This window comes from Pleurodeles waltl, chromosome 12 (genome assembly GCF_031143425.1).
Source record: "Pleurodeles waltl isolate 20211129_DDA chromosome 12, aPleWal1.hap1.20221129, whole genome shotgun sequence".
NCBI lineage: Eukaryota > Metazoa > Chordata > Amphibia > Caudata > Salamandridae > Pleurodeles > Pleurodeles waltl.
The window spans coordinates 13,448,982-13,474,754 of NC_090451.1; the positions used below are offsets into that span (position 1 = coordinate 13,448,982).

The 25,773-nt window shown below is 46.6% G+C and overlaps 1 protein-coding gene across 14 annotated transcripts in view; it reads right to left on the bottom strand.

Moving 5' to 3' along the window:
- DAZAP1 (DAZ associated protein 1) overlaps positions 1-25,773 on the bottom strand; it is a 432,244-nt gene that overhangs the window by 328,642 nt on the left and 77,829 nt on the right. For all 14 annotated transcript variants that reach the window (XM_069215790.1, XM_069215789.1, XM_069215779.1 and 11 more), the window contains 2 exons: positions 8,459-8,625; positions 7,849-7,914 (listed from right to left, as the gene is read on the bottom strand). In XM_069215790.1, coding sequence (XP_069071891.1) covers positions 7,849-7,914; positions 8,459-8,625 — 233 coding nt within the window. The remainder of the gene's footprint in view (positions 1-7,848; positions 7,915-8,458; positions 8,626-25,773) is intronic.

The window sequence follows — 25,773 nt, forward strand, 5'->3', positions numbered from 1 at the left end:
CTGTTCTTTGTGAGCTACTTAATAGTTCCCTGGCCTCAGGCCAGGTTCCGACAGCTAAACCTTTGTTAGACCCCACCAAGTCCGAAAACTATTGGCCCATGCCACTGTTATTTTCTGCAAGGTCGCAGAAAACCAGCAGCTCTCCTTTTTCGTCAAGGCTAATAACCTACTCCACAGGACAAAGCCAGGCTTCCATTCCTCCTATAGGATGGGGTCTGTTACTTGTGTCAGAATCCATTCACTAATTTCTGGATGGGGCAGAACTGCTAATGTTGGATCTCAGTGCCGCTTTCGAAACCATGTCCCACAACCTACTGATTGAGCATTTCTGGAGTTGCATGTGTCATAAAGCCCTGCAATGGGGGCCTCCTTTTGGCAGGAACGCACCTTCTGGGTGTTTCAAAAAGCCTTCTAATCACAGGTTTTAACATTGCAGCAGGGAGTGCCCCAGGGCTATTCCCAGAGTCCACCATTTATACATGCGCCCCCTGGCAAAAAGTCATCAAGCGTCATGGTTTAAACATCACATACGCAGATGATACACAGCTTAATATCTCCTTGTCACAGAACTCTGTCAACATGGCTACCTAGTTGAGATCTTGCCTCACGGAGGGTGCCCAGTGGATCGGTTTTAACTGTCTCAAGTTGAACACAGGGAAAGCGGAGGTTCTCTTCCTGGACAAACAACCATCCATTTGGTCCACGGCATGGTGACCAAATTCTCTAGGCCCTTTACCCACGCCCAGGGTTAAAAGCCTAGGTGTTTGGTTTGACAAGATGGTCACTTTAGACTGCCAAATCACAGCTCTGGCAGGGAAATCCTTCAGGGTCTGTAGGGAGCCGGCTTATGGTTGCAGTAACCCCACTTTTGCCTGTTTTTTAGATGCAACTTTGACTGAAGTGCACTGGGTTCCTTCTAACCCGGTCCCCAGTGCCAGTGTTCCTTCCCTAAATCAAGACACCTGATCACTTGATTCCCCAAGTGACCAGGCCCTACAGCCACCCTTGAAAGTCCCTAGTAACTGGTACCCCTGGTACCTAGGTAATGGGTACTCAAGAGGGGCCCCCAGAGCTGCAGCTCAAACTGTGCCACTCTGAGGGACCCCACACCAACCTTATGCAGACCGTCTTTGCAGGTTGCTTGACAAGGTGCTCCCAAAATTGAAAACATGACATGGTACACAAATGTGTGCTTTGTCCCCTAAAACACTGCTTGTAATCTCTGTAAGCACCCCTACATCAACAACTTCCGCCCTAAAAGCAGGGTGCATTATATTACAAAAGAAGGCATATATGTATGAGCAAATATGCCCCTGCTATGTCTCTGTCGATTCTCAGACATAGTAAGTGAAGAGTAAAGCCATTTTAAATACATGCGCTGGACACTGGACAATACACGTTCCCCAACTACATGATGGCTTCTCTGAACCTAGGGATGTTTGGTCTCAAACATCTTGTATTAAGAAACCCTCACTGATTCTAATGGTGGATTTATTAATACATGCACCCAGAGGGCACCTTAAGGTGCCCCCTGAAAAACCTACCAACTGCTGGTGATCTCACAACCGGTTATGGCCAGCCTGTCACCAACATATGAGAATCTGACATCCCAGGGTGATAGCCTCCGCTCTCAAGAGGCCTGAAGTAAAAGCTTGTGCCGGTTGAGGTGTTACTCACCCCTCCCCACAGGATGTCCTGCATTCCAAGGCAGGACCTTCAAAGAAACCAGACACCGGAGTAAGAGGCTGGCCTGGCTTATAGTGGGTACATTGTGGTACTTGCACCAGGTCCAGTTATCCCTTATTAGTAGATTAGAAGTGTTCTAGCAGCTTAGGCTGATGGAGGTAGCTATAGCAGAGCAGCTTAGGCTGAACTAGGAGACACGCAAAGCTCATACTATACAACTGGTATCACATGCACAATATCATAAGAAAACACAATTCTCAGAGTTACTAAAAATAAAGGTACTTTATTTTCGTGACAATATGCCAAAAGTATCTCAGAGGATATACTCCCTTAGGAGGTAAGTAATATACACAAAATATACACACAAACCAAAATCAGGTAAGTAAACAGTTAGAAAATTAGTGCAAACACTGTAGAATACAATAGGATGCAATAGGCCTAGGGGCAACACAAACCATATACTCCAAAAGTGGAATGCGAACCACGAATTGACCCCAGGCCTAGTGTAGTGTGTAGAGGGTCGCTGGGAGTGTAAGAAAACACTAAGGGTGTCCAAGATACCCCACCCCAAGACCCTGAAAAGTAGGATTAAAGTTACCCTCCTACCCCAGGAAGACAGTAAAGTCGAGATAGGGGATTCTGCAAAGACAACAATTGACTGCAAAGCACTGAAGACAGATTCCTGGACCTGAGGACCTGTAAAGGAAGGGGACCAAGTCCAAGAGTCACGCAAGTGTCCAGGGGGGGCAGGAGCCCACTAAACCCCGGATGAAAGTGTAAAAGGGCTGCTTCCGGGTGGAAGAAGCTGAAGATTCTGCAACAACGGAAAGTGCCAGGAACTTCTCCTTTGGTCAGAAGATATCCCACGGCGTGCTGGAGGATGCAGAGTTGTTTCCACGCAGAAAGACCGCAAACAAGCCTTGCTAACTGCAAGAGTCGCGGTTGAGGATTTTGGGCGCTGCCAGAGCCTAGGAAGGACCAGGAGGTCGCCCCTTGGGGAAGGAGACATAGGGGGCGTTCAGCAACATGGAGAGCCCACGCAGAAGCAGGCAGCACCCGCAGAACCACCTGAACAGGCGTTCAGAAGATCTGAGGACGGCGGTCAACTCAGCACAACAAAAGAGGGTCCCACGAAGTTGGAGTCCAACTCAGCGAGTTGGGCAATGCAGGACGGAGTGCTGGGGACCTGGGCTAGGCTGTGCACGAAGGAAGTCTAGCAAAAGTGCACAGAAGCCCGAGCAGCTGCAGTTCACGCAGTACACAGGATTACTGTCTGGCGTGCGGAGGCAAGGACTTACCCTCCACCAAATTTGGACAGAAGGGCCACTGGACTGTCGGGGACACTTGGATCCAGCTCCTGTGTTCCAGGGACCACGCTCGTCAGGATGAGAGGGGACCCAGAGAACCGGTGATGCAGAAGTGTGGTGCCTGCGTTGGCAGGGGGAAGATTCCGTCGACCCATGGGAGATTTCTTCTTGGCTTCCAGTGCAGGGTGAAGGCAGACAGCCCTCAGAGCATGCACCACCAGGAAACAGTCGAGAAAACCGGCAGGATGAGGCGCTACAATGTTGCTGGTAGTCTTCTTGCTACTTTGTTGCGGTTTTGCAGGCGTCCTGGAGCAGTCAGCGGTCGATCCTTGGCAGAAGTCGAAGAGGGAAGTGCAGAGGAATTCTGGTGATCTCTTGCATTCATTATCTGCTGAGATACCCACAGGAGAGACCCTAAATAGCCCTCAGAGGAGGAATGGCTACAGAGAAAGGTAAGCACCTATCAGGAGGGTATCTAATGTCACCTGCTGGCACTGGCCACTCAGAGGTGTCCATTGTGCCCTCACACCTCTGAATCCAAGATGACAGAGGTCTGGGACACATTGGAGGAGTTCTGGGCACCACCCATGGGATGGTGATGGACAGGGGAATGGTCGCTCCCCTTTCCTCTGTCCAGTTTCGCGCCAGAGCAGGGCTGGGGGATCCCTGAACCGGTGAAGACTGGCTTATGCAAGGAGGGCACCATCTGTGCCCTTCAAAGCATTTCCAGAGGCCAGGAGAGGCTACTCCTCCTGGGCCCTTCACACCTATTTCCAAAGGGAGAGGGTGTAACACCCTCTCTCAGAAGATATCCTTTGTTCTGCCTTCCTGGGACTGGGCTGCCCAGGCCCCAGGGGGGCAGAAACCTGTCTGAGGGGTTGGCAGCAGCAGTAGCTGCAGAGAAAACCCCGGAAAGTTAGTTTGGCAGTACCCAGGCTCTATGCTGGAGCCCCGGGGATGCATGGAATTGTCTCCCCAATACCAGAATGGTATTGGGGTGACAATTCCATGATCCTAGTCATGTTACATGGCCATATTCGGAGTTACCATGGTGACGCTATATATAGGTATTGACCTATGTGTAGTGCACGTGTGTAATGGTGTCCGCGCACTCACAAAGTCCGTGGAAATTGTCCTGAACGATGTGGGGGCACCTTGGCTAGTGCCAGGGTGCCTTCACACTAAGTAACTTTGCACCTAACCTTCACTAAGTGAGGGCTAACGTGGACGTTATTTCACTCAGGCTGTAGTGGCAGTCCTGTGTAAGAATTGTCTGAGCTCCATATGGGTGGCAAAAGAAATGCTGCAGCCCATAGGGATCTCCTGGAACCCAATACCCTGGGTACCTAGGTACCATATACTAGGGAATTATAAGGGTGTTACAGTGTGCCAATCAGAATTGGTAAAATTAGTCACTAGCCTGCAGTGACAATTTTAAAAGCAGAGACCATAAACAGTGAGGTTCTGGTTAGCAGAGCCTCAGTGACACAGTTAGGCACCACACAGGGAACACATACAGGGCACATACTATGAGCACTGGGGTCCTGGCTAGCAGGATCCCAGTGACACAGGCAAAAACAAACATACATACAAGTAAAAATGGGGGTAACATGCCAGGCAAGATGGTACTTTCCTACAATCGGACATCACTGTTGCAACTTAGCCTCCCAGCCCATGTTGAAGGGAGCCAACGGTGTTAGCGTGGTCACCAGGACCCCAGAAAAACAGCTCACCCTGTGCTCACCCACTCTTGACTTCAAGACGGCATCTGCATACTGTTTCTGCAGATCGCCCCCACTGCAACTGCGAGTGACCAGCAAGCAAAGACCCGATGCCCTAGGACAACTCTGCACCCGTCCGCCCTGAACCCAGAAGAAGAGAACCAAGGGTCCTCACCCCGTGAGACTTAAGTTCACTTGTTGGCTTGGTCAGACTAGACCCCCAGACCACGCCGACAGAGTGCTTCTGCGGATCCTCCTGCAACCATGAGGAAATGCAATACTACACTTGACGCCAGAAGACACCCCTGCACCTGCACCCTTCAGCCTGAGGGGGAGTGGACTGATGGTGTCTCCACGTGCCCAAGGACATCAAGGTCGAGCCCCACTGTGGGTTCCACTAGATTGTCTTTCCAGTCCATCCCTGCACCAACTTTGTTACCGAACCGATCCCCATAGACTTGAATGGGACACCTGACACCATAACACCTCTGCTCCCAGACACACCAGAGCTCCAAGGTGACCTGTTGGGGTGGCCATGGACCTTGCCCCAAACTCACCGTACGTCCAGAAGATAGGCCACACAAGTCGCTGTACTCTACCTAGTTTGACATTTTTGTTTTTCTCCATAGGACTGCATTGCAGCTACCTGAAAAATGCACTACTTTTCAAAACTGTAAAAATTCAGAACTCAGAAAGTACTCACCTGACTGTAGTAATCTTGGTATCGAAGTTTATATAAAAGTATGTAGTATGTTCTTTTTATAAACTGGTGTCATATTTCTTCAATGTGTCTCTCACTTACATGCTTAGCACTACCCTCCGATATGCCCAACTGCTCGACACAAAAGAGAACATCTGGGATGTCATTTGTGCCTCTGTGATAACTCTGGGGATTGCTTGGACTCTTTGCACAGTGTACTTCATTTTGGTCTGTTATTTAAAGAGTCAGCTTCCTACAGAGTCTTGAAGACCCTGAAAGAAACCTTTTGCTGCCTGCCACAGTCTGCAAAAAAAAAAAAACACTTGTCTAGCCATTGGTTTTGTCAATGCTGAACTAGTGTAAAGTCGTTTACATACGGGTGTCTAAAATCGAGCTGTAGAGACTTCAGAAAGTGCAAAATGTGACGGCCTGCCTTCTGTTGGATCTTCCCAGATGGGCTCAGGGGGGAGCGCATGCTCCAACCTGCACTGGTTGCCTCAGAAAAAGACTTCTTCAAAGTCATGTGCATGTTACAGGGCTTTTGCAATCACGAGTCCTTGCTACCCACATTCCTTCAAGACTTACCCTTCCTACTAGGAATCTTAGCTCTGCCGGGGCTGTCCTGGCCAGCATTCCCACAGTAAATAGTGTGTATATCTGGGGCTCCTCATTTAGTTACTTAATGTCAAAGCTATGGAACTCCCCATCCCTCCATATTCAGGTGGCTCCATCAGAATTCCTCTTCTGATTTTATTTTATTTTTTTAAACCTGGCTATTTAGCTCAGGCTGATTTTACCATACACTAGACGTGCTTTGGACCTTCATTAGTTGGATTTCCACACTGGGACACTTTGTCCGAAGTAGCCATGTGCTTTGTAAGTCACAGAATTATTATTATTATTACGAGGAAGGCAACTAGCTCCTAATCTCTTGATAATTCCAAGATGGATGCACTGTTGCTTTGGTGAAGTTTCTCGAGGACCCCAATGCGATTTAGAAGAGGGCGTGTATGTCTTTTGGCACAGGTACCTGTCACCTTGAGGATTATCTTAGCCTAGAGAAATAGTATGTCTTATACTTTTTACTGAAAATATATTTTTATTAATGAATCTGAAACAGAGACCCTTAAAATTCACAGTATTACTAATCCTAAATGATACTTTAAAATGCATTTATAAAAAACGGAAATCTCCTCTAATATTGGAAAATTGGTATAAGGCACAATCGGGAGGGGGAAAACATAAGCTCCTTTTCTCATATGAAGATGTATTTTCACAAACCTAAACCCTTTACTGCTACCTTGGTGTAAAGCTCTGCTTCACCATGCAGCTTCTAGGCTGTTGTATACTACTCTAACAAAGATGTTAGCCCCAAAACCAATCTGACATTCTATTATATTTTATGTTAATGTAGTGAGGCATTCCAACGCCCTTCAAACTTTGCACACACCAACATAAGCCCAGAAAATAATACAAAGCCGTCTGGAATACCTCTCCACCGTACCAGCAGTGAAGAGTTCATACAGGGCCACATGAGGCAAAGATTTGTGATTGAGTTTTCCCAAGAAGGGGGACACTAGTACCTGCACCCAATGATTGCGTTACTGACTCGTAGAGGGCCCAAGAGAAGCACAGACATGGTAGCACACCAGGTACCCTACACCTCTAACCTAGGTTACCTAGATGCTAACCTAGGTTCGAAAGGTGGCATCCCTCGAAGAAGAGTTTTCTACGCTACTATTATCTTTCTCACAATGACCAAAGCGAAGACCTCAGTGACCCTGCATAAAACCAAGAGTAAACAGGAAGCAGCTTGCCATATTGAAGTTGTCAGGCTACACTAGCATGGCTTATGAGCATCAGCCACTACGAATTAACCAACACACTAAATATGCACCTTTAAGACAAGTCTTACGTGGATACTATCTTTGTTAGGGGCTCCTATCTGCCTTACGTTTTCAAATGCTGCATGTGAAACATTTTGTTGTACATGGCTTAGTTTTCTCGTTAAGCATTTTTCACAAACTCTGCACTGCCCAGTAAGAAGTAAGCCACAATACATGCTGCAGAAGCTGCATTTCCCAGCCCTTCTGTACAAATAGCCAACTTAGTAACTAATGCAAGTGCGAAGGAGTAGCAGAAGTGGGGCCTGATAAGATGCTCAGCCCCTGAAGAGGTAATCTCTGGGTCCTGCAGTAAACAGGAGCTAGTTTTCACAGTCTGCACAGCTGTTCATAATATGAGAACATAGAAAGGTATTGGTTCCACCTAGGCCAAAAGAAACTTCTAGTTCTTTGATGAAAGCATCAAACTAAGTAAACAGAATTGGTCGGAGCTGGATTCTACAGCCCAGAAATTGGGCTAAATGAACTCCCAAGATGGGAGTATTAAGTGGGTTAAGTGATTAAAAAAATGCTTCTAGATAGTTGCTTACCCAGGATTCCTTAGGCCGCACTCTCTCAGGTTGCATTCCTCTTGGCGTACATGGCTTTGGATCAATCTGAAAATAAATTTTAAAATTGCAAAAGTGTGATACATGGAAGAGCTATCAGTAGCAGAAGCAATATAAATGCAAAGAGAATCTTCAATTAGCACCTTAAGTTATTATGCCGACCAACCAAATGCTTGACCAGACAGGCAATTAAACTAGTAACATTAGGCTTGAGATGAGGCTATTGGCCTTCAAAAGTTTCATCTTCTCCAGTCACTAATCCTGCTTCAACCCTAGCTTTGTTTCATTTTCTAGAAGGTTCCTGAGTGCCTCAAGGAAAAATGAGAAGTGGTTTAAGGCAATGTCAAAGTCAGTGAAAATCACATCAACCTTACAAATACAAGAGTGCCTAAAGAATAACTATTTTGAGGAAAAATCTATTTGAAATTATCTTACATCCACATTAAGGAGCTAGAAACAAATTCCAGAGAAGGGAGCATGCACACAAATGAGTTGAAACATAAGCACAATCAACACAATGTTCCACCCGAAACGTCATACCTCTACATGCGTATACATGCAGGTTTTTAAAAGACTTCAATGAACAACTTACATTTCGCCCATCCAGTGTATGAGGTCTGCTGGCCAAAACTGTTCCAACGCAATTCGGATCTTTGAATTTTACAAATCCAAATCCTCGAGACTGGTTTGTGGTTTTATCTTTCATAATCACACAATCTACAACTTCACCAAACTGGCAAAAATAGCCACGTAGCGTTTCTGTATTGAAAGAAATAAACAGGAATCAGAAATCAGGCATGAGAACTTAAAAGTGGAGAAGAAAATTGGTTACCTGTAACTTCGGTTCTCCAGCATTACTTGTCATCAGGCTAGGAGCCCTTGGTAACTGATGTTAGTGCAGAAGAATACAATACTTCCAATAACCATAAAAACACCATAGCCTACACACATCCATGACCACTTAATTGTGGGATCCAAACGTCAGCCCATCACACCCCAGAACCAACAGGCTTCCACCTGCCAGATTTTCTAGCGTATGACAGTGCAGACAAGGTATGGACGGAAGGGCCTTATGAAAGGGGAGAAGGGAGGGATTCATGTCAATCTATGAATATGAATGATACTAAAGCTGGGGAACCAAAGGTACAAGTAACACATTTGCTTGTCCAGCATGGATGCTTCATAGATTTTACATGACATTAGCAAAGGAGAACTTAAAAAAAAAAAAAAAAAAAAAAAAAAAAAACACTGTTGAAGGCATGTTGAGAAGAAAATAAGTTACTTACCTGTAAGGAAAATGTTACTTAACCAGTAGACATCTGTTGTGGCATGTAGTGACGTAGATTTGCATGCTTTGCATAAGTCCTCCATCTAGTGTTGGGTTCGGATTGTTGCAAGTTGTTTTTGTTTGAAGAATCTTTTTGAGTCACAAGATCGAGTGGTGACCCCTCTTGGTGTTGCATGGGCATTGATTCTTTTGTTAGATTGTTTTCTCGCAGGCGGGTGAGGTAAGGAGTATATATAGAGAGTAAGGAAAAGAGATTCAGGCAGTGTATATACATATATACAATATTTATATAAGAATGCCACTAAAACATAGGCTTCCACGGAGGACGCATGTGAATCTACAGCACTACATGCCACAAACAGATGTCTACTGGGTAACTAACATTTCCGGTTCAATGGCATGTGTGGCTGTAGATACACACGCTCTGCATAGTCCTTAAAAGCAGTCCCCTCCAAGTAAGCGATGACTAGCCTGTAGGAGCTGGAGTAGTTTGAAAAAGTGTCCTGAGTACCGCATGGCCAACATTAGCTTGTTGCCATGCTAAAACATCTACACACCACAGTGTTTAGTAAATGTATGTGGCGTAGACGAAGTAGGAGCCTTATAAACATCTGTTGTTGGAATGTTACTTTAAAAAGCCATAGAAGCACCCTTCTTTCTAGTGGAATGTGCTCTGGGAGTAATAGGTAACTGTCTTTTGGCTTTAAGATGATAAGTTTGAATACACTTGACTATCCATCAGGCTCTGCCATTTTTTCAAATTGGATTGCCTTTATGAGGCATGGAAAATGCTACAAAAGGCTAGTTAGATTTTCCAAAGCTTTTTGTCCTATCAATATAATACATAAGAGCCCTTTTAACATCTAGTGTGTGAAGAGCTCTCTCTGCAACTGAGTCTGGCTGTGTAGGAAAGTACCATCTTGCCTGGCATGTTACCCCCATTTTTCACTGTATATATGTTGTTTTAGTTGTATGTGTCACTGGGACCCTGGAAACCCAGGGCCCCAGTGCTCATAAGTGTGCCTGAATGTGTTACCTGTGTAGTGACTAACTGTCTCACTGAGGCTCTGCTAATCAGAACCTCAGTGGTTATGCTCTCTCATTTCTTTCCAAATTGTCACTGACAGGCTAGTGACCATTTTTACCAATTTACATTGGCTTACTGGAACACCCTTATAATTCCCTAGTATATGGTACTGAGGTACCCAGGGTATTGGGGTTCCAGGAGATCCCTATGGGCTGCAGCATTTCTTTTGCCACCCATAGGGAGCTCTGACAATTCTTACACAGGCCTGCCACTGCAGCCTGAGTGAAATAACGTCCACGTTATTTCACAGCCATTTTACACTGCACTTAAGTAACTTATAAGTCACCTATATGTCTAACCTTTACCTGGTAAAGGTTAGGTGCAAAGTTACTTAGTGTGAGGGCACCCTGGCACTAGCCAAGGTGCCCCCACATTGTTCAGAGCCAATTCCCTGAACTTTGTGAGTGCGGGGACACCATTACACGCGTGCACTACATATAGGTCACTACCTATATGTAGCTTCACCATGGTAACTCCGAATATGGCCATGTAACATGTCTATGATCATGGAATTGCCTCCTCTATGCCATCCTGGCATAGTTGGCACAATCCCATGATCCCAGTGGTCTGTAGCACAGACCCTGGTACTGCCAAACTGCCCTTCCTGGGGTTTCACTGCAGCTGCTGCTGCTGCCAACCCCTCAGACAGGCAGCTGCCCTCCTGGGGTCCAGCCAGGCCTGGCCCAGGATGGCAGAACAAAGAACTTCCTCTGAGAGAGGGTGTGACACCCTCTCCCTTTGGAAAATGGTGTGAAGGCAGGGGAGGAGTAGCCTCCCCCAGCCTCTGGAAATGCTTTGTTGGGCACAGATGTGCCCAATTCTGCATAAGCCAGTCTACACCGGTTCAGGGGACCCCTTAGCCCTGCTCTGGCGCGAAACTGGACAAAGGAAAGGGGAGTGACCACTCCCCTGACCTGCACCTCCCCTGGAAGGTGTCCAGAGCTCCTCCAGTGTGCTCCAGACCTCTGCCATCTTGGAAACAGAGGTGCTGCTGGCACACTGGACTGCTCTGAGTGGCCAGTGCCACCAGGTGACGTCAGAGACTCCTTGTGGTAGGCTCCTTCAGGTGTTGCTAGCCTATCCTCTCTCCTAGGTAGCCAAACCCTCTTTTCTGGCTATTTAGGGTCTATGTCTCTGGGGAAACTTCAGATAACGAAGGCAAGAGCTCATCCGAGTTCCTCTGCATCTCTCTCTTCACCTTCTGATAAGGAATCGACTGCTGACCGCGCTGGAAGCCTGCAAAACTGCAACATAGTAGCAAAGACGACTACTTCAACTCTGTAACGCTGATCCTGCCGCCTTCTCGACTGTTTTCCTGCTTGTGCATGCTGTGGGGGTAGTCTGCCTCCTCTCTGCACCAGAAGCTCCGAAGAAATCTCCCATGGGTCGACGGAATCTTCCCCCTGCAACCGCAGGCACCAAAAAGCTGCATTACCGGTCCCTTGGGTCTCCTCTCAGCACGACGAGCGAGGTCCCTCGAATCCAGCGACTCTGTCCAAGTGACCCCCACAGTCCAGTGACTCTTCAGTCCAAGTTTGGTGGAGGTAAGTCCTTGCCTCACCTCGCTGGGCTGCATTGCTGGGAACCGCGACTTTGCAGCTACTCCGGCCCCTGTGCACTTCCGGCGGAAATCCTTTGTGCACAGCCAAGCCTGGGTCCACGGCACTCTAACCTGCATTGCACGACTTTCTAAGTTGGTCTCCGGCGACGTGGGACTCCTTTGTGCAACTTCGGCGAGCACCGTTTCACGCATCCTCGTAGTGCCTGTTTCTGGCACTTCTCCGGGTGCTACCTGCTTCAGTGAGGGCTCTTTGTCTTGCTCGACGTCCCCTCTCTCTTCAGGTCCAATTTGCGTCCTCCTGGTCCCTCCTGGGCCCCAGCAGCGTCCAAAAACGCCAAACGCACGATTTGCGACTAGCAAGGCTTGTTGGCGTCCTTTCGGCGGGAAAACACTTCTGCACGACTCTCCAAGGCGAGAGGGATCCGTCCACCAAAGGGGAAGTCTCTAGCCCTTTTCGTTCCTGCAGAAACCTCAGCTTCTTCTGTCCAGTAGAAGCTTCTTTGCACCCGCAGCTGGCATTTCCTGGGCATCTGCCCATCTCCGACTTGCTTGTGACTTTTGGACTTGGTCCCCTTGTTCCACAGGTACCCTAGATTGGAAATCCACAGTTGTTGCATTGCTGGTTTGTGTCTTTCCTGCATTATTCCTCGAACACGACTTCTTTGTCCTTAGGGGAACTTTAGTGCACTTTGCACTCACTTTTCAGGGTCTTGGGGAGGGTTATTTTTCTAACTCTCACTATTTTCTAATAGTCCCAGCGACCCTCTACAAGGTCACATAGGTTTGGGGTCCATTCGTGGTTTGCATTCCACTTTTGGAGTATATGGTTTGTGTTGCCCCTATCCCTATGTTTCCCCATTGCATCCTATTGTAACTATACATTGGTTGCACTGTTTTCTAAGACTATACTGCATATTTTTGCTATTGGGTATATATATCTTGTGTATATTTCCTATCCTCTCACTGAGGGTACACTCTAAGATACTTTGGCATATTGTCATAAAAATAAAGTACCTTTATTTTTAGTATAACTGTGTATTGTGTTTTCTTATGATATTGTGCATATGACACTAAGTGGTACTGTAGTAGCTTCACACGTCTCCTAGTTCAGCCTAAGCTGCTCTGCTAAGCTACCATTATCTATCAGCCTAAGCTGCTAGACACCCTATACACTAATAAGGGATAACTGGGCCTGGTGCAAGGTGCAAGTACCCCTTGGTACTCACTACAAGCCAGTCCAGCCTCCTACAGGCTGTGGGAAAGACAGGTAACTCAATTGACTGATTAATGTGAAATTGTGAAACTACTCTTAGAAGGAACTTCGGGTTTGTTCTAAAACTACCCTATCTGAGTAACTAGAAGAATGGTTCTTCCAAAGTTAGAGCTTGTATTTCACTTACACGTCTTAGAGAAGCGATAGCTACTAAAAAGTCTACCTCCTATGAAAGAAATTGCAAAGAGCAGAAATGCAAAGGCTCAAAAGGTGGACCCATGAGTCTAGTAGGTACAACATTAAGGTTCCAGGATGGGGCTGGGGGAACCCTGGGTGGAATTAATCTTTTGAGGCCTTCCATGAAGGCTTTGATAACTGGAATCCTGAATAAAGAGAAATGTCTATTTTGGAGGTAAGCAGCTATGGGCGCGAAATGAAGCCTAATAGATGAGTATGCAAAATTAGCTTTTTTGTAAATTCAGCAGATAATGTCTTCAAGTGAGGCTTTGAGTGGGTCAATGTGTTTAGGTTGACAGAAGCAGATAAAACATTCCTATTTTGCAGCATAACACTGTCTAGTGGTAGGTTTACGTGCCTCTAAGAATTTTCATACATTTTGAGGGGAGATTCAAATAACCAAACTCTATGACTTCAGGGGCCATATCACAGGATTGAGTGTTTTGGGGATCTGGATGTCTGATTTGACCTTGCCTTGGGTCAAAAGGTCCAGATTGTTAGGGAGTTTCTCATAAGGAACTACAGACAGATCCGACAGTGTTATGAAGCAAGGTTGACGTGCCCATGTGGGAGCTACAAGGATCATGGTGAGTGATGTTTAAGTTTGCAAACTAGAGACAGAATGAGCGGGAGAGGCGGAAGAGCGTAAGCAAATATCCCTGGCCAATGCATCCATACAGCATTGCCCTTGGGCTGAGGGTGTGGGTAGCTGGATACAAACTTTTGGCATTTTGAATTTTCTGCAGTGGCGAAGAGGTCTAATTTGTGATGTTCCCCAACTTTGAAAGTATTGGTGAAGTACTTGTGGGTGAAGTTCTCATTCGTGGACTTGCTGCTACATCCTGCTGAGGAGGTCTGCAAATTGGTTGTCCGTTCCTTTAAGATATTCTGCCAGTAAGTGAATGCGGTGGTGAATTACCCATTTCCAAATTGTCTTAGCAAGAAGGGACATTTGAGACGTATGCCCCCGACCCCCCCCCGCCAACCCCTGGATTTCAGAAACCTGAGTGTGAATCCCAAGGTGTGAAGGTCTACTATGTGCAGAGTGTGACGCTGCCATTGTTGGATAGTTCTGGCTTTGATAAGTCAGTCATCCAAGTAGGGGAAGACATGGGTGCGTTGTCCTTTGAGGAATGCCATAACTACTGCTAGACATTTTGTGAATAACCTGGGAGCAGTCGTCACTCCGAATGGTAAAACCTTGAATTGATAATGTATCCCTGCAATAACAAATCTGAGGTATGAGCGGTATACTGGATGAATGGGAATGGGAAAGTATGCGTCCTTTACATCTAAAGCCGTCATGAAGTCGCCTTGCTGTAATAGGGGAATGACATCTTGGAGAGTAACCATATGGAAATGCTGAGAGAATGTATAGATTGAGTGGTCGGAGATCTAGAATCAGTCTTAGTGATCCATCTTTCTTTGGTATAAGGAAGTATAGGGGATATACACCTAACCCTTGCTATGAGAGCCAACTGGCTGTATAGCCTCTTTGAGAAGAAGGGATTTACCTCTTCTTTTAAAAGAGTAAGATTGCCATGCTAAAGTCTGAGATTGTGAAGGGAAACATTTGGAAGAGTGGAGATGAGCTCTAGACAATAACCATGTTGGATAATTGATAGAACCAACTGATCTGTGGTGATACTGGACCACTGTGGATAGAAACAGTAGTCTTCCCCCTACTGGAGAGGTGTGAGCTGGTGGAAGATGTAAGTAGTCACTGGCCCTCTAGAGGTGGACGCCTTTCCTCTACCTTTATTGCTTGTACCTCTGTAGGAACCTCTGAAAGAACCTCTATTTCAGAAATGGGTGCCTTGCTTGATTTGGGAGGTGGAAGGCTCAGTAGATGGTTTGAAGCCAAGCGTGGGTGACGAAAATTACCCCTGTGTGGTGAATAGGACCCCCATAGCTTTTGCTGTTTCAGAATCCTTCTTGAGCTTTTCTATGGTGGTGTCAACCTACAGACCAAACAAATGTTCCTTGTCGAAAGACATGTTGAAAAGTGCCTGCTGAATGTCTGGCTTGAAGCCTGAACATCTAAGCCAAGCATGCCTTCTGATAATAATTCTGGAATTAATACTGCATGCTGCAGTATCAGCTGCATCAGTGGCACACCTAATAGAGTTGTTTGAAATAGTTTGGCCTTCAGAAACTATTTCCTGTTCCGTTTTGCAATGCTCCTCTGGGAGATACTAGAAAAGATCCTCCATCTCTTCCCAGTGAGCCCTATTGTAACGTGCTAAGAGTGCCTGCAAATTAGCGATACACGAATGATTGGCAGCTTATGCAGCCACTCTTACCTGCTGTATGTAGTTTCTTGCTCTACTTATCAAGAGGAGATGCATCACACACACAAGTATATGTATGAAATCTCTATGAAAAATAACATTTTAGTAGAGAATTTCAATACAAACATAATATATACATGTGCAAACAGTCAATGCAGCCTATTTTGAGAAGCAGGCTAAAAATGCTTTATTTTAAAAAACATTTTTTTTTATTTATTTTTTTGTTTGTTTTTTAAACAAATTGAAAACTTCAATTCAAGGTAAGAAATTTCTGTAGTCAAAGTAGAAGACCTAGAAAATGTAAGCACTCCATTTTAAAAGAGAAAAAACTACACTGAAAATAAAGGAGCATTATTAGCCAATAGGATGCAGGTAGGTTAACACAGCAGAACCAAAAAAAATTGCACCGTGCCTTTAAGACCCTGAGCACCTCCAGTATCCCACCATGCCTCAGGGGTGAGAGTGAGGTGACAGTTTGTTCACAGTTAGGTCAGTATTTTTTTTTTTCGGTGGAGAGGAGAAATACAACAGACAAATGAGTAGCGCTGCACTTCTAAAAACCACGTCCGGGGAGGAGGGTGGGTTGTTTATGACTTTGATGAGGATACCCCTGGAAGAGAACTAGGATTTACAGGTAAGTAACTTATCCTTCTCTTCCAGAGGATCCTCATCAATAGTCATAAGCACTGAATAGATTAGCAAGCCCATCCCCAACCTCTGCGGACGGAATGATAGAAGTGCAGGAAAAATACACATGCTATGCAAATACATTTCTTAGAGAAGCCGGACACAGCTGAGTATCTGTTTTGGCATCTAAATCTATACAGTAGTGCCTGGTAAAAGTATGTACTGATCTCCAGTGGCAGCTTTGCAAATATCGTAGATGGGTACATTCTTAAGAAGGGCTGCAGTTGCCGCTTTCCCTCTTGTGGAGTGAGCCTTAGGTTTAGCTGCCAATTGCTTTTTAGCAAATTGGTAAGCAGTCAGAATACACATAACTATCCATCTAGAAATAGTCTGTTTTGAAGCAGCTTCCCCTGTCCTCATATGTCCATAATTAACAAACAGGTGATCAGATTGACTTAGTCGTATCAAGGTCAAATTTGAGCACCCTCTTAAGTTCCAGGGAGTGCAAGGGTTTCTCCGCCGGAGTAACAGGTTTAGAGAAGAACAATGGAAGTGATATTGTTTGGTTAACGTGGAAGTCCAACACCACCTTAGGCAAAAACGATGGCTGTGTTCTGAGAACCACTCTGTTATCGTGGAAAACCGTGAAGGGTTCCCTCGAGCATAGAGCCTGAATCTCGCTGACCCTTCTAGCTGAGGTAATGGCTGCCAGAAAGCTGTCTTCCACGTAAGGTGTTGTAAAAAAGCTTTGTGGATGGGCTCAAAAGGAGCTGCCATAAGTCTAGACAATACCACATTCAATTCCCATGGAGGCGAGGGTTTCCGAATCGGTGGAAAGACTTTCTTCAAGCCCTCTAAGAAATCCTTAACCACTAGCATAGTAAAGAAGGATTTCTGAGAGGGTGATTTACGATAAGCTGTAATTGCAGATAAATGTACCTTAATGGAGGAAAACTGCAGTCCTGACTTCGCAAGATGTAACAGGTAAGGCAAGATAACCTCCTCCTGGGCCAAAATAGGATTGTAATCATGCTGCCGGCACCACATGTAGAACCTTTTCCACTTAAAGGTATAGGAGCGTCGTGCAGACGTTCTTTTAGACTCCTTTAAAATATTCATACATTCCTGCGAGAGCCCTATATGTCCATATTGCAGGAATTCAGGAGCCATGCTGTCAAGCTCAGAGAGGGAAGGTTGGGATGCAGAATTTTCCCCCTAATCTGTGGAGCAGATCCATTTTGCACGGCAGCCTCTTGTGAGGTAGCTCTGACAAATGGAGGAGGTCTGTGTACCAGTTTTGCCAAGGCCATTGTGGGGTTATGAGTATCTTCCTCTGTTTGGACCAGTAGAACTTTTAGATTACCGCAGGTATCAGGGGAATCGGTGGAAAGGCGTAGAGAAATGTCCCTGACCAGTCAATCAACAGGGCATTCCCTTGCGTCCCCGGTTTGTAGAACCTGGATGCGTGGTCTGGGCATTTTTTGTTGACGTCATCTGCAAACAGATCTATTGGAGGCTGACTCCACCGTTGGAAGATGTCTGCTACGACTTTCGTCGTGAAGAACCCAGTCGTGGGTGTCTAAGAGTCTTCGACTTAGGAAATCTGCTTCTGAGTTTTGTTGTCCCGGAAGGTGGACTGCCGTTAGAGACATCCCCCTCACTATTAGCCAGTGCCAGATGGTCTAATACTCTCTAGACAGAGAACAAGATCTTGTGCCCCCCTATCTGTTCAGATAATACATCGAGGTTGTATTGCCCTTCTGGACCAGAATGGACTTTCCCTTGAGAGATGGAGCAAACGACTTGAGAGCAAGATGGACCGCTCTCAGTTCCAGCAGGTTGATGTGGTAACTCTGTTCCTTGCTGGACCATATGCCCTGAGCTTGGAGGGGCCCCAGGTGAGCTCCCAAGCCCTATAGTGATGCATCCGTTACCAGGGTCTGGGAAGGAGTGGTCTGGTGAAAAGGAACCCCCACCAACTGGGGATGTCTGCGCATCCACCACTGTAATGATGCTTGAGCCCAGATTGAAAGAGTTATTCTGTCTTCCCATTTGGCTGTGTGCTGACTCCACTGATCCTCTAGTTTTTCTTGAAGAGGTCTCATGTGCGATCTGGCGTTTGGGACAATGAAAATGCAGGAGGCCATTGAGCCCAACAGAGATGCTATTTGACGGACCGTGGGCCTCGGAGTGTGGAGAAGTGTGTGGTATTTCTTCGCTACTGATGATAGTCGTTCCTCCGAAGGATACACTCTTTCTAGCTTGGTGTCTAGTACTGCCCCCAGATAATGGAGCGTCTGAGTTGGAATGAGAGTGGACTTCTGGAAATTGACCTGCAGACCCAGAGAGCTGAAAGTGTTCAGAACTATGTTGAGATGATTCACAGTCTGCTCTGCAGTGATGGCTTTTAGCAGCCAGTCGTCTAGGTTTATTTTTCTCAAGTGTGCCGCTATTGTTGGTACACATTTGGCGAATGTCCGAGGGGCTGATTTTAGTCAGAAGGGCAGCACCTTGAACTTGGAGTGTTGTGAAACCACTACGAAACGAATACATTTTCGATATTTTGTTATGATCGGAATGTGAAAGTATGCATCCTGTAAATCTATGGAGCACATCCAGTCTCCTCGATGTAGCTGAGGGAAAATCTGATGAAGGGCTAGCATTCTGAATTTTTCTTTTTGGATGTATTTGTTCAGATGCCTCAGATCTAGAATGGGTCTGAAAACCCCTTCTTGGCCTTTCTTTTTCACCAGGAAATTTCGGGAGCACACTCCTTTTTCTCTTTGAGCTGATGAAACCTTTTCTATCGCTCTTTTTTGCAACAGGATGCAGACTTCTTTTCGTAGTAATAAGTGGTGAGCAGGTGCTGACCTCGTTGGTGGCAGAGGAGGAGGAGATTTGAACCGAAGAGAGTATCCATTCTCTACAATGTTTAGCACCCATTTGTGTTTTGTTACGGCGTGCCGCTCGTGAGCGTAATTCGTAATACTTCTCCCCACTGGAGTGGTGGACAGCGTTAGGGGAAGCGAATCCTCATTGTTTTCCCACTGTCTTGGGGTAGACTGATGTAGTCTGCTTGATGCGCTCTCTCTCGCAGTTTTGCGTGATTGAAAGAAAGGTCATCCTTGTTTCTGTGGAGGCCTTTGGGACCAATGAGGGGTTTGAACCCTCTGCTGATAAGGGTGCTTATCATCATGCCTGTACCTCCTTCCATACTCTCTTCGCCTACTTTGGCCCACCGCTTTCATAGAGTCGACCTCCGATTTCATCTTCGCCATCTCATCAGTATGAGATCCAAATAATGAGTTTCCATTAAAAGGCAGGTTCAGGATGCGGTGTTGTGCCTCCTGCCTCAAACCTGTAAGACGGAGCTATGAGGACCTCCTTGCACAAATGCCATGTGCGTAGCCATGAGTCGCCAAATCTGCTCCGTCTGGAGCAGCACTAATAACATGGTTGGATACTAAACTCCCCTCCTGCAGGATCTCCTGAAAATCTTGCCTATCTTCCCTAGGCAATTTATCTACGAACCTGTTCAGAGAGTCTCACAAAGAACGTTGTATCTTCCCAAAAGCGCAGAAGCACTGGAGACCTTCACGTATGCCGCTGAAGTGAGATGCATTTTCCTTCCCAATGAATCCAGATGTTTACTCTCTTTATCTGGAGGAACTGTCGATGATGATGCCACGGAATGAGTTTTACGGGCAGAAGCTAAAATCAGAGTCAGGAGGTGGATCAACTCTAAGGAACAAAGGATCCTGGTCTGGGGCTTTATACTTTTTTAGTTTCCTAGCCGGAGCTGAGTGTAGGCTAGCAGGGGTCAGAAATGTGTCCACAGCCAGTTGTAAAAGACCAGGAACCAGTGGCAATAACTGTTTAGAGGAGGCAAGCTGATGTAGGGTCTAAAAAATTACAGCCGCTGAAGTAGTCGCCTTTGGAATATCTATATTAAGTTTCTGGGCCCCTCTGATCAAAAGCTTGTTGAAGGTTGTAATATCGTCGATTGGCGATACTCTTGCTGGAGGGGAGTTAGTCAAGGTAGGTAAATAGTCTCTTATGGAAGACTCCGATGCCGTAGACCTGCGCCACTGTTGCCGCGATCTAGAGGATTTAGGTCAAGACCTCCTCCTGAATCGTGACCTACTTCTTGTGGATGACCTTGACTGGCTGCGCTGGCGTCTAGGAGTGGGCTGGTCAGAAGTTGGCCTTGCGCGCTCAGCGGATGTTGTTGGGGAGGTCGTTCGAGGTAAAGAAGCTGATGGTGAATAAAGGCGCAAATACTGAGAATCTGGAGAAGCCGGTGTTTTAGTAAGGCTTTCCAACCACCTCAGAGACAATTTTATAGGTGATAGGTGTCCTATCGATGATGCTCTTAATGCCCCAGAAGATCCACTCTTAATAGTGACTACCGGATCTTGGTAAAGAAGAGCAGTCTCAGGAGTTTGTTGTAGACCTGTAGCTGACTTTTGATGGGGGTTGGTATGCAGAGCAGCTCTTTGTGAGACAGAGGTCACAGGAGAGGACTACCGGATCTTGGTAAAGAAGAGCAGTCTCAGGAGTCTGTTGTAGACCTGTAGCTGACTTTTGATGGGGGGTGGTATGCAGAGCAGCTCTTTGTGAGACAGATGTCACAGAAGATGATTGCTTCGACGATCAACGTACTGCAGAAGGAGATCCATGAGTTCCTAACTTCAAGCGAGACTTGCCCATCTTCTCAGGTCTCTACGTCGAATGCCTCGACGACAAGCAGTGGTCCGTTGCAGGAATATGCCTCGAAATTGAATGTTTTGACGTCGAGCGATATGCGGACGAAGACGAGTGCCTCGACGTCACATGATAAGGGGACCTCGACCTAGTTCTTGAGGCCGACTTAGACAGAGGGTGCCCCGACGAAGTAGGATGACGACTAGCCTTTGACGGCGTGTGAGCACTGACGTACCTGCTCGATGTCGATCGGTGTGCGACTGTCGACAGAGAACTACCCCGATCAGGGAGTTGAGACTTCAACGTCTTTTCTTTTGACAACGCTTGAGTCGCCGTTGGTGTGCTCTTTGACACTAGGTGATGCGACGGTGGAAGGGATCACGTCGACGGTGAACAGACAGGAATTTTCGTACCGGCCAACGATCTGGTTTGCCGTTTTTCAGAAGAGTCTTTAGAAGTCTTCTCCCTTTCATGCAGACCATGCAATCGAATCCTTTATCTGTCCTTCAGAGTTCTTTTGGACAGATTCTTGCAATGTCTGCAGGTGTCCGGACAGTGACTCTGAGGCAAACATACAATGCACACAGAGTGTGGGTCTGACTGAGCCTTCTTTTTCAAACAAGGACATTTCACAAAAAGTGAAGGCATATTTGTGAGAAAAAATTGTCCTTCCACTCAGGAAATATGAAAAGCCGTAGAGTAAAGCATAGAAAAATATAGTTTAGATCATTTTTCTGGCCAAATTACCAGAAAAATGAGAGCTCAATGCTCCAGGATCCTCACAGAAGCAGCTGGAAAAAAGAACTGACCCAACTGTGAACCAACTGTCACCTCACTCTCACCCCTGAGGCATGGTGGGATACTGGAGGTGCTCAGGGTCTTAAAGGCACGGTGCCAATTTGTTGGTTCTGCTGTGTTAACCTGCATGCATCCTATTGGCTAATAATGCTCCTTTAGTTTCACTGTAGCGTTTTCTCTTTTAGAATGGAGTGCTTACATTTTCTATGTATTCTACTTTGACTACAGAAAGTTTTCACCTTTAATTGAAGTTTTCAATTTATGTTTTAAAAAAACAAAACTCCCCAAAAAATAAAGCATTTTTAGCCTGCTTCTCAAAATAGGCTGCATTGACTGTTTGCACATGTATATATTTGTATTGAAATTCTCTACTTAAATGTTATTTTTCATAGACAAAAACTGACTTCCTTTATGGGTGGTGGTCAGTGTATCAAAGAGAAAATCCTCTTCAATGGGGTCAGTGTGCATTTGTAGGTTGTGTAATGCAGCTGTCCGTGCTATGACCTGCTGATATGAATGTAGGAAAATACCCTCTTTTTGGTATGGTTATCCAGACTTTTTGCCTGCTATCAGTGTGCTTTGACAGTTTTCACTGGGATCCTGCTAACAAGAAGCCCAGTGAATCTGCTCTCTCCCTCTAGTTCCCTAGTCTAGGAAAATGGTTCCTTGTTGCAGTTACCCACCCCCTTCACATTTTGCCTGAAATTGATGTTGAATTGACAGTGTGCTGGGACCCTGCTAACCAGGTCCCAGCACCAGTGTTCTGTCACTAAAGATTTACCACTGTTGCCACAATTGGCACACCTCTGGCACAAAGAGAAGTACCTTGTAAAAGGTACCAGTGGTACCAAGGGCCCTGTGATGAGGGAAGGTTCCTAAGGGCTGCAGCATGTGTTGTTCCGCACAAAGGGACCCCTCACCTAACATCCACACTGCCATTGCAGATTGTGTGCGTTGGTGGGGAGAAAAAGGCAAACTTGGCATGGCATCCCCCATTGTCTGTGGCATAGGTAAGTCAACCCTCGAGCAGGCCTTAAAGCCATATTAGCAGGGTGCACTATACCACAGGTGAGGAGATAAGACACTGTAGGGACATATTGCTCATGCAGCTAAGTCCACTCTTAGACATTGTAAGTACAGTGTGTAGGACGTTGGCTCTGTATATACTATCTCAAAGTGAGAGATAGTGTGCACAGAGTCCAAGGGTTCCACTTAGAGGTTGATAGTGGCAACCTTAGATAATCTGAATGCTCTATTTTGTGGTAGTGTGGTCGGGCAGTAGGCTTATCAGAGGGTAGTGTTAAGCATTTGCTGTACACACACAGGCAATAAATGAGGAACACACTCAAGAGACTTAAGGCCAATAGTTTTTATATAGAAAAATATATTTTCTTAATTTATTTTAGAACCACAAGATTCAAGATTTGAAGTAAATACATAAAATGCAACTTACTCCACACAGGTATGTAGGGAACTTTGAATTAAAGCATTAATATACACAGAATAGGCTAAAATGGCAATAATCTATTTTAAAAGTGGACACAGTGCAAAAATCAACAGTTCCTGGGGGAGGTAAGTATTGTTAGGTTTCTCAGGTAAGTAAAGTATTTACACAGTCAGTCTCTTGGGCCTAGGCAGCCCACCGTTGGGGGTTCAAGGCAACCCCAAAGTCACCACACCAGCAACACAGGGCCGGTCAGGTGCACAGGTCAAAGGAGGGCCCAAAACACATAAGTGCCTATGGAGAACAGGAGTGCTCCGGTTCTTAGTCTGCTGGCAGGTAAGTGCCTGCATCCTAGGGGAGCACACCAGGGGAGCTTTGTAGAGCACAGGGGGGACAAACAGGCACACAATACACAACCTCAGAGGCACAGGGGCGGTCGGGTGCAGTGTGCAAAGATGGCATCGGGTTTGCTATTGGAAGCAATGGAATTCTTTAAAAGTTGCTTCTTTGTTGCAAAAATGTTGCTGTTGGTGAACAGTGCCGCGGTTCTTGGGAGTTTCTTGGTCCTTCGGGCTCAGGGCAGTCCTCGGAGTCCTCAGAGGTCGCTGGTCCCTGTCAGATGCGTCGCTGTGCAGGTTCTTTGAGTCTGGAGACAGGCCAGTAGGGCTGGGGCCAAATCAGTTGTCTTCTCCATCATCTCTGCGGGGCTTTCAGGTCAGTAGACCTCCTTCTTTGTGTAGGTTGCAGGAATCTGATTTCCTGGGTTCGGGGTCGCCCCTAAATACTAAATTTAGAGGGGGGGGTTAGGTCTGGGGGGCAGTAGCCAGTGGCTACTGTCCTGGAGGGTGGCTACACCCTCTTTGTGCCTCCTCCCTGACGGGAGGGGGGCTCATCCCTATTCCTATTGGGGGAATCCTCCAAACTCAAGATGGAGGATTTCTAAAGGCAGGGGTCACTTCAGCTCAGGACACCTTAGGGGCTGTCCTGACTGGTAGTTGGTGACTCCTTGTTTTCCTCATTATCCTCTCCTGCCTTGCTGCCAAAAGTGGGGCAGTGGCCGGAGGGGTGGGCATCTCCACTAGCTGGGATGCCCTGGGGTCCTGTAACAAAAGGCATGAGCCTTTGAGGCTCACCGTCAGGTGTTACAGTTCCTGCAGGGGGAGGTGAGAAGCACCTCCACCCAGTACAGGCTTTGTTCCTGGCCACAGAGTGACAAAGGCACTCTTCCCCATGTGGTCAAAAACTCGTCTGGTTGTGGCAGGCTGGCAGAAACTGGTCAGCCTAGCACTAGGCATCATACTGGTATTCAGGGGGCATCTCTAAGATGCCTTTTGGGTGTATTTTACAATAAATCCCACACTGGCATCAATGTGCATTTATTGTGCTGAGATGTTTGACACCAAACTTGCCAGATTTCAGTGTAGCCATTATGGAACTGTGGAGTTCGTAATTGACAGACTCCCAGACCATATACACTTTATGGCTACCCTGCACTTACAATGTCTATGGTTTTGCTTAGACACTGTAGGGGCATAGTGCTCATGCACTGTGTCAGGGGGTAACCATGCCAAGGAAGGCATTTCCTTACAAGGTGTGGACATATTAAGTATATGGTCTTGGAGTTTGTCAAAACAAACTCCACAGTTCCATAATGGCTACACTGAAGACTGAGAAGTTTGTTATCAAACTTCTCAGAATAATAAACCCACACTGATGCCAGTGCTGGATTTATTTAAAAACAAATGCACACAGAGAGCATCTTAGAGATGCCCCCTGTATTTTACCCAATCCTTCAGTGCAGGACTGACTGGTCTGTGCCAGCCTGCTGCTGAGAGACAAGTTTCTGACCCCCTGGGGTGAGAGCCTTTGTGCTCTCTGAAGCCAGAAACAAATCCTGCACTGGGTGGAGATGCTTCACACCTCCCTCCTGCATGAACTGTAACATCTAGCAGTGAGCCTCAAAGGCTCAGGCTTCGTGTTACAATGCCCCATGGCACTCTAGCTAGTGGAGATGCCCACCCCGGACACAGCCCCCACTTTTGGCAGCAAGTCAGTGGAGATAATGAAAAGAACAAGGAGGAGCCACCCCCTCAGCCAGGTCCACCCCTAAGGTCACCAGAGCTGAAGTGACCCCCTCCTTGGAAAATCCTCTGTCTTGTTTTAGAGGATTTAGCCCAATAGAGATAGGCATGTGCCCTCCTCCCCAAAGAGAGGAGGCAGAAGGACGATGAAGCCACCCTCAGGGACAGTAGCCATTGGCTACTGCTCTTTAGCCCTAACACCCCCCTAAATTTTGTATTAAGGGGCAAACCTGAACCCTGGAAATCAGATTCCTGACGACTTAACAAGGAGGACTGCTGACCTGAAAACTCAGCAGCGGAGACAACTGCTTTGCCCCAGCGCTACCGGCCTGTCGCCTGATGCAAAGGACCTGCAACAACGACGCATCCTGCAGGCACAGCGACCTCTGTCAACATTAGAGGACTGCCCTTCAACTCCAAAGGACCAGGAAACTCCAAAGGACAGTGGCCATGTCTAAAGTAACAAGAAACCTTCTTTAAAGGGACTCTCACCTCACCCCAGAAGCGCGAGTCCCCACCACTCTGACCCGACGCCCCCGGCCCGTGTCCAGAGAATCCAACGCCGCAGAGAGTTCC